The sequence below is a fragment of the Calypte anna genome, chromosome 1 (assembly GCF_003957555.1).
Source record: "Calypte anna isolate BGI_N300 chromosome 1, bCalAnn1_v1.p, whole genome shotgun sequence".
NCBI lineage: Eukaryota > Metazoa > Chordata > Aves > Apodiformes > Trochilidae > Calypte > Calypte anna.
In genome coordinates, this window is record NC_044244.1 from 174,554,519 (window position 1) to 174,568,243 (window position 13,725).

A 13,725-nucleotide genomic window follows, 5' to 3' on the forward strand; every position below is an offset into this window, starting at 1 on the left:
GAACTGTTTACCCTGTTTACACTGTTTACACATTTTTCTCAGTGTTCTTAAAGAAAAGAATGGAACACACATAGACTGGTACAGCTCACCAAAAATACAAACAGAAGCCTTCCAGCTTCTCTAGTAGCCCATAGCTGCAATTAAGAATTACACTCTATTCTGTTGAGTATAATGAAAGGAAGAAGAAGAATAAAAATTAATAATAAAATTATTATAATTGTTGTCATTATCAGTAGCTTCGACATATTATATGCTAGAGCCACCTTCATATTTTTTGAAAGCATAATGAACCTGGTCAATTTTAAAGATGGATTTTTACTGGAAACTCCTAGTACACAAAAGAACTCAAGAGAAAACCATATTACCAGTGAAAAATTTAATAATGGCAAATCAGAGGCAGAGATTGATGATATCACAATCAATCAAACAGGACAAAACTGAAGCTAAATCATGAAGTGTCTTTTATAAAAGTAGCCTGATAAGTGAGAAATGGAAAGCAAGACAGGGAAATATAAGGCAGTAAGGTGCAGATTCTCACAGAATTGAATCTGAAATATGGTATTACATGCAATGTTTTGAAGAGGAACTGACAGGAACCAGATTGCATCTGTCAAAGCCAAAAAGCAAGATTTTTAAGATTTTGTGACAATTGCACAGCTCTATATATACATATATCAGAGTGGCTGAAACTACTTTTCCCATTGCAACTACTGTTCCCTCCAACACAAAGACCAAGACATGCAGTTTCTCTCCCTGAATCCCCATTACTCTATACTGTTCTGTTTTGCTTCTCAAGATCTCACTCAAAGATTACTTCTTGTCATGGCTTTTTGTTTGCTTGCTTGGTTATTTTTCTTCTATTTCTCTTTTTTTCTTTCCCTTTTATTTTAATCTTTGGTTTGGTTCATCTTCTCCCATGATTTTATTTTACACTCCTCTTTTTTATTCTCAGTTTCTTCTCATTTCTACCAAAATCTCTACTGAATAACTCCTCTTCATATGAATCTTCTCCAATCTCTTAAAATACTGAAAGCATTTTTCTGACTGAATCTCTGCATCTCTTCATGTTCCTGGACTAGACTGTAATTTACCTTTTATGAAATGTTCTTACCCAGACTTCTTCAGAAACCCATACCAAACACTAGCTTATAAAAATTCACAAGCAAGAAATCCTACTTAAGCTTCCAGAATCTGACTTAGCCTTATCTATCAACTTCACTGGCATAATCTTCTCCCTTGGGATTTCTCATCCTTTATTTTGCAGTCATAAGTATCTCTCTAAGGATCAGTATGATTTTATAATCCCTATATCTACAATCTTTTACTGTCTCTATACACGCTTTATTTTCAAATAAAACCCTATCTGATCTCATCACATTATTTCTTTTTTTCTCCTTTTTGAGAGTTAAACTTGCCCCATGTCTCTCACTTCTGCTGTCTCCTCCCAATAGTGACTGCTTTCTTTGCTGGTCACTTATATTTAAACAATCTCCAAAACCCCTATCCAGTTGTGTCCCCTTATTTAAATTCTCCTTTCATTGTTTTCACCTTCCAGCAAACTCTTCCCTGGAAAGCACTGCTCCTCCTTTTCTCTTCTGCTCAATACTCTTACGTATATTGTTTGCTCTAACAAACCTAATTTGTCAGATCTGCAAGTCCATCAAGGCAGAGACTTGTTCCTCTTGCTCTTTTAGGGCAGAAGAGAGGCAAGAACACCTACAATATTCCATAAACAACAGTAGTAAAAATGACACAGCATTAGCCTAATCCAGGAAATGAATACTCCTTGGTGTGCTGTACATTCAGTCTGTAAGCAAACTTCCAGACTTAGGTATTTGCTGACTGGCAAGAGGGAATCTTTTGTTGAACAGCAGCCAAAATTAATAGATAAACATGCATACAAAACAACTGGTTTTAATACACTTCAAGGCAGCAAAGAAGCACATGTCTACCTTAAAATGTATTCAACAATTCATTAATAATTTAGAAACATTTAAACAGAATACAGTGATCATCCCACGTAGGAGTGTAATCAATGTCCAGTTTTCCAAAGGTTAGGAAGTATATCCCATTTCTTCCTTTCTGAGCAGAAAAACAGGGCTTGTTAAGGGAACCTGTGATAACTGAAAACTCCTACCTGTAGCTTTCTGTAGCTCTGCTTTGCTTGGTTGTGTGCAAACCACGCTTAGAATACATCCTATGTGAAAGATTTCCATTGGCAGAATAAAGTTTAAGTTCAGTAATTACATAGCTAGTCAAATTTTCATTACTGCAGATTTCTGTGTGAAAGCTTCGGTCTCTTATCAGCAGTCCTTTTTCTGTAATTCACTGAACTCAGATTCATTCCATCTTTGAAGTTTAGCCTACTTCCCTGGATGTGATTTTGAGGATAGGATTTAAGGCTGAGGTTTCCAGAATTGAAATAGTTTGAAGTTAGATTCTACATCGTGACATTTCTGGAAACTGTAAGTTATTTATTAATTGATAAGCATAGTTCATTTGCATAAAATATCACTCCTTGCTGTTTTAATGCAAAACTGGTTCTAGAATTCCTCTCTCAACATGACATATTTAATATCCTTCTCAATAAAGGTTTTTCTTTAATGTTGTACATATTTGTCCCTAGCTGAAACTAACAAATCAACATACAAGTAGTATCAGATTTCTGTATTGTTTGGAGACTTCTGTAGATGCATTCCCTTTTAGATGGATTTTCTTCATCACTTGCATCCTTATGCCTGTACCATTTTATGCCTATCATAGAATCATAGAATCATAGAATTGGCTGGGTTGGAAGGGACCTCAGAGATCATCGAGTCCAACCCTTGAACCACCGTTGCGGTTGCTAGACCATGGCACTGAGTGCCACATCCAGTCTCTTTTTAAATATCTCCAGGGATGGAGAATCCACTACTTCCCTGGGCAGCCCATTCCAATGCCTGATCACCCTCTCGGTAAAGAAATTCTTTCTAATATCTAACCTAAACTTCCCCTGGCACAACTTAAGACCATGCCCTCTTGTCTTAAATATATTTCACCTTGTTTGGGTAGGAAGGACTCCATGATCACTGTAAATGAGTATATGCAGCACAACTGGAGAATTTCTGAGATTTTAAGGTTATTCTGTTAGAAAGCTACTTTATTTTTATAAAAAATTGAAATAGTGGTAAGTGGCAGAAATGCTGTAAAAATACTAACAAACACCAGGATCCAAAAAATACTTACAATACGAACAAGCCAAGCCAATGTAGAAGTAGATGTAGAGTAGTGGGTGTTGTAATGATAAGGTGGAGTCTGATCATCTTCCCATGTCTCGTACCGTTCTGCATAGAAGACTGCTCTCTTTGGGTTCAAAGCACCAATGGGCTGCAAAGGGATCAGAGGCCAAATATATTATCATCTGAAGGGCAGAGTGTCTGACATGTCACAGGTTAATTCTGCATTAAGATTCACTTCATAGGAGACTCTGCAACTAAACTCATTCCACGCTGCAGTAATCGCTTTGGATTGCTGCAATCCTACAATTTCTTTTCCAAGGCCTTGTGTACTAAAAGTCTTATGACTTTCCTTATTTTAATTGACAAACGTAAGTGATCCACATCTGCAAACTTTCAAGGCCTTCTTGAAGTATGAGTTGTTTCCCAATTAATTCAGTAAGATTGTTCTGGAAATAGACTTATAAAACTGCATTTTAAATGCATTGAGGCCAAACTAATATTTCTGTTGCTGTCATTCACTATAATCACACAGCTAATGAAAACTGACTTTTGCTCACACAGGATACTTTGTAATGCACTGTTCATGATGAAAAGATTTCACGCGGAACTGCTGATGGTGTCTGGTGATACTAAGCAGAAATACTTAAAAACCATGCATGGTCCTGAAGGACTGGATCTACTTTCTTACTGAACAAAGCCAGGTTTTTCAGAGTGAAACAAACAAGCCCTGTACGTAAAAACAACAGGATTTGGAAATTATTTACAAATTCAACTCCGTTTGGGGCATACTTAACAGGTAATCTATACAAGTCAGATAAAAACAAAAGAAATGTAAGAGGGTATTAGGAACTGTTAGTTTTGATATGTGTACTTAGGGGATAGATATTTTTCTATGTTTTTCCTAGCATGTTTTAGCTCATAACTTTTTTGCAAAATGGATTTGTCATTGTGTAATACGCAAACCCCTGGAGTAAATAAAACAGAAAAGATAAAATGTTGACATATATGAGATCTTAAATCTGGTTTTCCAGGTGAAATAGTAATGTATTTACTACCTATCTGCAAAGAATCTTCAGATTTTAGGTTCTGTAGCAAAATTAAACAAACACAAAGATTAATACTTAGGAGAGCACACACTTCCACGCTGAATAACTGCATAAACTTACAATAAGTCTAAATGATTATCTGTAGTTTTTAAATTAAAAAATTAAGTTAGAAACTATACTATTAAGGGAATTACAACTTGAAAGCAAACATATGATCAGTAACTTTAACTTTTTTCAAAATGCTAACAGGTATTATTGCATTTGATTTCACAGCACAGCTTTTCTACTGAGTTAAAACCCAAAGTCATTTGGAAGGGAAATACTAGTACATAATCAAATCAGTGTGTTTCACTACCCTACATATGTAACTGAAAGCTACAAGTATTCTATTCTTTCAGAACTGTTATGGTTTCTGAGGTGGCGGTTAAAAAGGCTGACATAGAACATGCTGCTTTTCAATTTCACATATTAGCTTTTTTAAAATAGCAGTGTTTGTTGAACACTTACATTCTAAAACATCATGATTTCAGTATTTTTAGCATGAAACACTGTGGATGCTTAATACTTTGCTGTGTCATGGAGATGTTAATAGCTTTCTCATACGTGTAAAATGTATGAGTAATCCCTGAGGATCAGTGTTATCTGATGCAGATTGCACTGCAAAGCCTCACAAAACATTCTTTAAAGAGAAGTATGAGCCATTCCCTAACACTATCCAGGCTTGTTTCCCAACTATTGGAAAAAGAAAAAAATAAATATTTGCATTTTTGTTATGCTCAGTTTCGTTACACATACCAGCACTGCCAGGAAACTTGTTGGCATTATTATGAGCTACAAGTTGCCAATATATAAAAATGGTTATTCAACCACTTTCTTGAAAGAGTCACTTATTAAAAGATATTCTTTTTTCTACTAGATGACAAACCATGCAGTTTAATAAATTGTATCAAGGCTCCAGGCTTCTTTGGGGACTGTATGGGACCTGCTGATATCCAGGTACCCTGTATCCAATTCCCTGACAGAACAAATTCCAGCCCCCAGACGCAAATTTCAAAAGCTAAAGCAGCGATTCACACCCCAGTCTCTTAACAAGAAACATTCACCCCCTCTGTGAAGGAAACACAAAATGGCAGACAAATTGGTGAGACTGTGTTTTGTAATGCAAAAACATCCTGAGACCTCTTTCTTCCACTGTGAAGGTGCATCTTACCCCACTCTGCAGTTAATTCTGGGGCTAAGGAAGAGAGAGGTGTCATCTGTCACAATATTACTGTACATCTGTGTTTGAAGGCACAATAGAGGAGGAATGTGGTGCTTAAAGCAAGATTGAAACACAGAACTTCAAGCCTTTCCAAACACATTTGAAGCTGATCAGATGTCTTTCCTCAAGTAAGCTCTGTGTTTTCATTCTTCACTGTAAATTGATTACAGCAACAAGAACTGTGAAGCATAACTCATCACAAAAATAATTACAAAGTTTTTTTACAGACTAGCAAAATTTTAATGATGGTTTAACCCTTAGCTTTGAATAAAGCTTAGGAAAAAAAAAGAAAAATAATTAAAAATAATTTATATATTGTTGTATTTAATGAAAAAGGTATTTTCTTTCAAGAACTTGACAATAATTTTCCAAAGTCACATAAAACACTAACGCAAACACATCATCATGTTCTCTCAGTTCTTCAGGGAGAAGTGTTATTTCAATTTAAAAGATAAAATATCTAAGGTTGTAAGATTGTGTATTCCCATTTTCATTTAAAAATGCCTGCACAAGTAGCTAAAAATAATCTACTTTCAGAAGACACATGTTCAATTTATTAAATGATAAACCTAAAAAGCTGTATTCTGAAGATTACCTTCATCCTCATCAATATTCTTTTCAGTGTCAGAATCCATTTTTTTTTCAATTACTTTCGGATTCATTTCAAGGAATATGCTGTAATGTACAAAATATCTGCTGAATAAAACAGACTCTCTAAGTGAAATATCATGAGAGTCATTTCTCTTCTTGCGTGGTATGGAAATTTTCATGTGAAAATCTCTGGGAAGAATATTTTCTGGGAATCACCCCTCCTTATCCCAGAGGGAAGGAAAGAAAAAAAGAAACAAGGGGGTGAAGTAGAGTTGACCTTCAGCTAGAAAGTCTCACCTCTACTTCTCTGGGCAGATCTTAGATTGGATGACCTAGTCACCTGGATGCTAGCCAGTACTCAGGAAATATAGGTTCATTTCTGTCATTCTGCAAAGATTCCCAGTTTTCCTGGGTACACTGCTTCAATATGACCATAACCTGCAATACAAAGTGTGCTAGAAATCCCTGAGCTACTGCTAGAGAGGCTGGGATGCAAACCCATCTCTGTTTCTGCAGAGATGACAACTGGAATTTCCAAAGTTGTGTCACTTTTCAAAGGTTCTATCTCTGCTGCACTGCAAAGAGAGGAGAGCTGGGAGCTGCACTGTACTCATACAACTGCAGCTTCAGGCTCAGTGTTACATGAATGATCTCTGGCCTGTGGTGAATAAATACAAGAAACATCTCTTTCCTCTTTTTTTTTTTTGCACAGTAATAGGGAATAATACTGGAAATGGTTCTGTGCACATTAATGGAGCCCTTCTCCCTGATGCAGAAAACCATACGTGTGGAAAATGCTAATGGAAAGTGCTCAACTTTGTCTTTTTTTTATTCCTGTGTGATTTAAAAACTTGCTGGTTGGTCGCAAATAGACCAATAGATCAGCTTATGTGTACCAAATAACCAGGAATTTTATGAAAGTGAAAACTTACATAAATAAATCACCAGGAGTGGATTAAAAGAGGTCTGCTCCTGGCTTCCTTACAGGCTTTTTAATGTCCGTGTGGCGAAATGGTACTACCCAAAGAAATGGTAAGAGTAGAGCCATGCATGTCTGTCAGTAGAGACACACATTTTCTGTAAAGCCTTTGAAACTGGGTTGTATGAACTCCCACCTAAACCAGTTTTACTCTGATGGAGCATGTGTCCTGTTGGATGGCAAGTTGGACAGTAATGTCTCTCATCTTTCTTGTGAAATGTGTGGAGTATGTAGAGTGTTGGTGACTTTTTCCAATAGTTATAGTGCTATTCTCAGTCCAGAAATTCAATGAATATGATTTAAATTTGGCTATAAACTGGAGACAAATCTTATTTACAGATCTATCCCAGCATCTTCACGTAATGGAAGAAAATAATTTTATTTCCATTTCAATGAGATTCATTGCAGTGCAAACTGGTTAAATGACTTGCACAAATAATACAAAGGCAAGGCTCAATCCCTGTACTGTCTCAGCCCATTACTTTAACTGTAAAACTGGTAAAGAAACTGAATTTGAGTAAAATCGTTCTGAACATTAAATAAAAAGTTCTTCCTATAATGTTATATAAAATGTTTTTTCCAAACATATAATTTGTCTTTTTTATTTTTAAAAAGGGCTTTAAAAAGGACTCACACAAAATAGCATTATCTTTTCATAAAATGGTTTTAGAGGAAACACTTCACTCTCCAATCAACAAAAACAACTCACCATATAACAATGCCTACTCAGCCACTTCCCATCTGATGTACTAGAAGCTGCTGTTTGAGTTTATTTTATGCTTCTTTTTCCATTTAAAAATAAAGTAAGTATTTACTTTAACATTAAAACCACACTGCTATTTATGTCACTCTTTTTATCTGGCTAATCTCTTTAGACATCTGGCCTTTGAACCACTGTATTGTCAAGACATCCAGTGTTTATATCCACTGGACATGTTGTGTTAGCTCATGTAATATTTACTGTTTTGCCAGCTATCTTCACAGGACTACATTCTCTCATGAGAGCAGAAGTGAACGTAGCATCCTATTTATCCAGCCATGGAAATATTCAGGTTATCTTGACTCTAATTCATGCAGCAGCTACCTTACATTATTATCTCTATTTTTGTAATGGACTCTGCAAAACTGTAGCTGTGTTCAAAAGAAATCTTGAGTCTTATTTTATTTAGATCTAGCTGAGTTTTCCCTCACTGCTTCCTTAACTAGTACAAAAAAGCAACACACGCAAAAAAATAAAAACAAAAAACAAACCACAACCAAACCAAAAATACAGAAGGAAAAACAAAACAAAACCAAAAACCACCAATAACCTTTAAGCAGGACATCTTAGGATAGTACTTTAAATTTTGAAGGAAATTATATTTTTATCCAAATTTTTCAATAGTTTTTGTTGGTTGGTTGGTTTGGTTTTTTGTTTGTTTTGGATTTTTGTTTTTTGTTTTGGTTTGGTTTTGGTTTTTAGCATATCAACATTGCCAAAAATAAGAATCCTGGCATATTCAGAGTACCTGAATTTCATTCATTGAATGAACTTTTTATTTAAGAAAAGCAATTATTTAACTGTGTGGCTTAAACCAAATGAGAATCAAACTAATTTTCCTTCTGATGGTAGAGCTGTGTGTGGAAAAAAGAAGTTACAGGAACTGATTTTATTTTTCCAGTGAGAGCAGCTCTTGCTAAGACCATAACACTCCATTCCACAGCATACACTTTTTTGGAAGTATTGTGGGGTTTGCCTTGAAATATTCACACTTTGGTGAATTAATTTGCATTATTACATTGAGAAGCCTGGGGCTTTATCACTTCCTTTTCTTGAAATGGCACAGTAATAAGGAAAAGTGGTTATGCTTATCACCACCCGTCAGCCAAATACCTTCTATATTAACAAAATATAATTTTTTCCACTCGATGAATGGGTGTGTGATGTCTCATACACATGTCAATATTAGTATTACTTTGCCTGGTGAAGAAATAATTTTATTTAACAGGTTGTATGACTGGAAGTAAATGAGGAGAAATTCCCATTTACACTTTAATGAGCAGGGACAATGCAGCATGTCAAACCCATGCATTCACATCATTTAGGAGTAAAAGTCATAGGATTTTGTGCAAACAAACTACATCATATTTTAAATGTGTTGAAACTCCAAAACCAGTGTCGAGTTAGGGCTGCATGCACATCACCCATGCTAATGTTTAATACCCTACCTAGGTATTCTTCCAAAGGCAATCTCTGTTAAGAAGAAAATAAGCAGATCACCTGGTGGTTTGATAGGGAAAAGATAATCTACGTATCTATGACAGCCGCTTTCATTAGCTTTTCATCCTGTCAAACAATAAATATAACCTTTAACCTTGTATGTGTAATGAATAAAACTTGAGCCTAAACTGTCTTATCAAATGAGAGGTCCAATATATCCGACTGCTACAGCACCTTCAGTGCTCATGGGCCCTGGTTTTAAATCTGAAATGATATGTAAAGTAAAAGCTAAAGCCTTGACTAAATAATTTCAGAACACTTCAAATAAAAAGGACATAGGAATTTTAAGGCTAATACTTAAATACCATTTTTGTGAGAGAGCAAGCAACATTTGGGATTCAAAAGTACCACAACAAGGAGTGCTACACAAAACCAGAATAAAATGGAATGAAAGGAAAGGACAAGTTACATGTTCAAGAGGGCTTTGCAGAAATGTAAATATTTAAGTTTGAGATAATGCAAGAGGCTTATGTTTTACTCTGCCACTGACACTGTAAGCAAACCAAACACATCTAGTTTCACTTCCAGAGTACATATAAATTACATTAGAGTGTATGCTCACTTAGAAGTAGTGATATCACAAAGGTGGGGGGGGGGGCATATTTTATGTAGAAAGCCTAGGAATAAAAAGGCTAAAAAATTTTAAAAGGAATGGAGTCAATTATAACAGTTGACACAAGATTGTTGAAGAATAACATGCAAATTATTTGTTTTCAAATAAGTTTGATTAGTATTTATATTTAGCTACCAAATCTTTTTTAAACCAAAAAAAACCACAAAGCACAATAGGTGGTTTCACTTTTAGTTTCATTGCTTTTTTGACCTTCTACCACATATGTAATAGTGCTGGAACTCTAAATTGTTTCAAACAATTGTTTAAGGGTTATTAATTGCTACATATTAAAGACAGAGGCTTTGTGAAACCTAAGAAGGGCAGACCTGTGGGAAGACAGAAGGTCAGGAATCAACAAGGGAGATTTTATCCATCAGCAGCTTAGCTGGAGGTTCTGATTTGCAATCAAATCTGCAGGAACATTTCTCCATTGCAGGGTAAAATCTGACAGAAGGAAGTGGCTCCTCATGGAAAGGATGCTGTCTGTGTCTGCCCCAAAGGTCTGGCTGAAGCTTGATGGCAAACCCCGGCTCAATAATGTGAACAATAAATCACTAACTCCTGCTTTTAAGCACTAAGTACTCAGGATTCACCTCCCTAACAAGGAAAGAAGTTACTTACTTACAGATAATGTTGAAAATAAAAATAGAATTGCCAAGGAAGGTTTTTACTGATAGTGCACAAAATGAACCAGGATGCAAGTAATGCATAACAGCCCAAGTGCACAAAGTAAGGCATTTCATATTAACTGGCCAGTGCCTTTTACAAAAAATCATTAATCTATGTTTCCCTTAATCTATTGTGAAATGAAATTTATCAGATGCTATGATAACAAACACTGGAAAAAAACTGACCATTATCTCTCTTTTATCCTGAGAGATCCCACAACACTTTACAGATTTCACGTGTGTTTTCTCAAACATCTATGGGATAAAAAGCATCCCAGATCTTGTCAAAAAGACCATTCTCCTTAACTAGTTTTGTGCAGACTTGTTTTTAGTGGTCAAAAACCTAGATTTTCCAGAGAAAACCACCGGTAGCTTTTGAGTAAGAGAATTCAGTTATTGAACTGGGTAAGAAAAGGTTAGCAGGCAAAATACTACGGTGTACATAGCACAGACTCTTGAAGAAAAATAAATAACTGGGGACTTGATTTTGTATTTCCTTTCATGAGAGAGCACTACTAGGAGTGTACTTAATAAGCTCTACAAGCACTAATTCCATAATGAGCCTTTACTAACTCATGAGGAAAATCTATCTGTTCAACTATCATCCTGCTTCCTGTAGTGATTATACACTTTAATAAGCTGCCAGAAAAATCTTGATTCAACCAAAACTAAATACCTAAAGAATGATTCATGAGATGCAGTCTAATCTCAATCATAGAATCATAGAATGGTTTGGGTTGGAAGAGGCATTAAAATCATCCAGTTCCAACCCCCCCTGCATGGGCAGGGACACCTCCCACCAGACCAGGTTGCTCAAGGTTCCATCCAACCTGGCCTTGAACATTTCCAGGTAGGGGACAGCCAGCCACAGCTTCTTTGGACAATCTGTTCCAGTGTCTCACCACCCTCAAATTACAGAATTTCTTCCTAATGTCCAACCTAAATCTCCCCTCTTCAAGTTTCAAACCATTTCCCCTTGTCTTCTTACTACACACCTGTGTAAAAAGCCCTACCCCAGCTTTCTTGTAGGCCCCCTTCAGATATTGGAGTTATTCAGATATCTTCTTGCACTTCACCACATGTACTGCTATTAGTATTAGAAAGTAAATCTGAATCTTTTCTGAAAAGTGTAAAGGTCTTAATGACATTTTTATCACTATAAACAACTAAAAACCAGAAGTGTTTTCAAACACGCTAGGGAAAAAGCCAGTGAAATGATTACTGATTGTTATTTAACCCACAGATATGGATTTTCTTTTATTGTACCTGGTACAGATTAAAATGGTATTTATATAAGCAAAAAAGAAATTTTTGAAACACAGTATTGTGACAGGAAAGAAGTTCTACACAAGTACTGTATCAACCAACATGTTTACATCTGAGGCATACTGTGAATGCAGTTTAATTTTTTGTTTTATTTACTTATTCATTTATCCAAGAAGAAAAGAAATTTAGGTGCCTCTATCTACTATTATGCAATCAATATTACAATACACCTGAAGGTAACTGCCCAAAAGGAATGTGAGACCTTTCCAGTGCTGCCCAAGGTGTTTACTTACAGGAAGAGAAGAAAAGAAAAGCAGACTTAAAGGAAGAAACCCCAGAAACCCTCATCCCTGACCAGCAGCAAAAATGAAAGCAGGGGCTGGTGCACAGGGCTGCAGAATGGGTCTAGGGAGTCATTTTCTCCTTTCCAGTCTTATTCCTAAAGCCAGCAGGTGACAGCCTCCTGTGGTTTTGAGTGAAAATTAAACTATTATTAAACCAAAAGAAAGTGCTGCCTCCTCTAGCCACTGAAAAACAAAGTACAAAATTAGTCCAAGCTTTTTATTTCCAAAGTGTAAGTTTTCATAAACCAAGGAAGATAATTAGTGAGACCAAGTGGTCTGACACACTGATGATCCATAAGTCAGAAGGTACAGAGGAGTTACAGGTTTGGAACTGGACAGCTGGGGACATTCAAATAGGATGGTGTAGAGATTCAGATTAAAATGATTCTAAAATAGAAAGGTCTCTTTTAGGCTTTTCTGATTTTAAGATAAAAACCTAACTAGCCTAGAAATGTAAACCAAACTCTCTTCCTAAAAGGCAGGCTAAATGTCTTTAACAGAGTTGAGGCATACCTTTGAAAGATCCCTGAAGTTGCCTGGTAGGGTCAGGTCTAACTCTTCAGACTCATAGTTTGTTAAAACCCATGGAAATACAGGGTATTGGTTCAGATCATTGTATGTTCGTCCTAATAAGAAAGAAAACATTTTTAAAATTAGTAAATAGTTCCAAACTTTTCCAGCTGAAATCTAGTGGTTATGGCTTTTGCATCATATGTTTCCAGTTCCCACCACTTGAGAAAATCAAATATAAATCTTCCAGACAAAAGCAGCCATTTTGATGCACTTCCCTTGAATCAGAAGTCAGTGAAGAAACCACCACAATATAAAGAGCACAGTATCTTGCAAGATCAACCAAAAGCACATTATGCCAATAAACATTCCTTTTTTATTTCCATGCATGCGTGCTGAAATCTAAAACTGCTAGTCTGTTATTTTCCTAGCATCCATATACAGTACCATGATCTGGCAAAGATTAAATGAGTGTCCAACAAGAAGGGGCTAAGTTTGAGGTTTGCAATTCTAGGCCTATCTTAGACTATATTAATCCATGAATCCCCCCAGCTCTTCTTCAATGGAGAACTGGTGAGATTTATCTGCAGCAGTGGAAAAAGAAAAAAAAATGGAAGGAAGCCATGTTTGCTTTAACAATATTTCCTAGCCACTTTGAACATTAAAAAACATTATCTACCCTTACATGACAGAGCTGACTGCCCCAAGCCACTCTTCAAATAGAGAAAGAAACACTGCTACCATCCCAGCAACTCAAATGTGCAAAACCATTTTTAGACACAGTTTAAAAAGAACAATTTGCAACTAAAATGAACTGAAAATTATGAATTCATCACCAGGAAAAGTGTTTGGGACAGGCTGTTACTTCTGTGTCAACTGGTCTTTAGGAGGATCTAACATTTTAGTGGTAAGAGAAACCAAGTTGCTCAGTACAGAACCATCTACCTTTATTGATTTACTGAGAACCAC

At 36.0% G+C, this 13,725-nt stretch overlaps 1 protein-coding gene across 3 annotated transcripts in view; it reads right to left on the bottom strand.

Moving 5' to 3' along the window:
* Positions 1-13,725, bottom strand: part of NBEA (neurobeachin) — a 464,261-nt gene that overhangs the window by 72,027 nt on the left and 378,509 nt on the right. For all 3 annotated transcript variants that reach the window (XM_030449922.1, XM_030449935.1, XM_030449928.1), the window contains 2 exons: positions 12,760-12,872; positions 3,226-3,366 (listed from right to left, as the gene is read on the bottom strand). In XM_030449922.1, the coding sequence (XP_030305782.1) occupies positions 3,226-3,366; positions 12,760-12,872 (254 nt within the window). The remainder of the gene's footprint in view (positions 1-3,225; positions 3,367-12,759; positions 12,873-13,725) is intronic.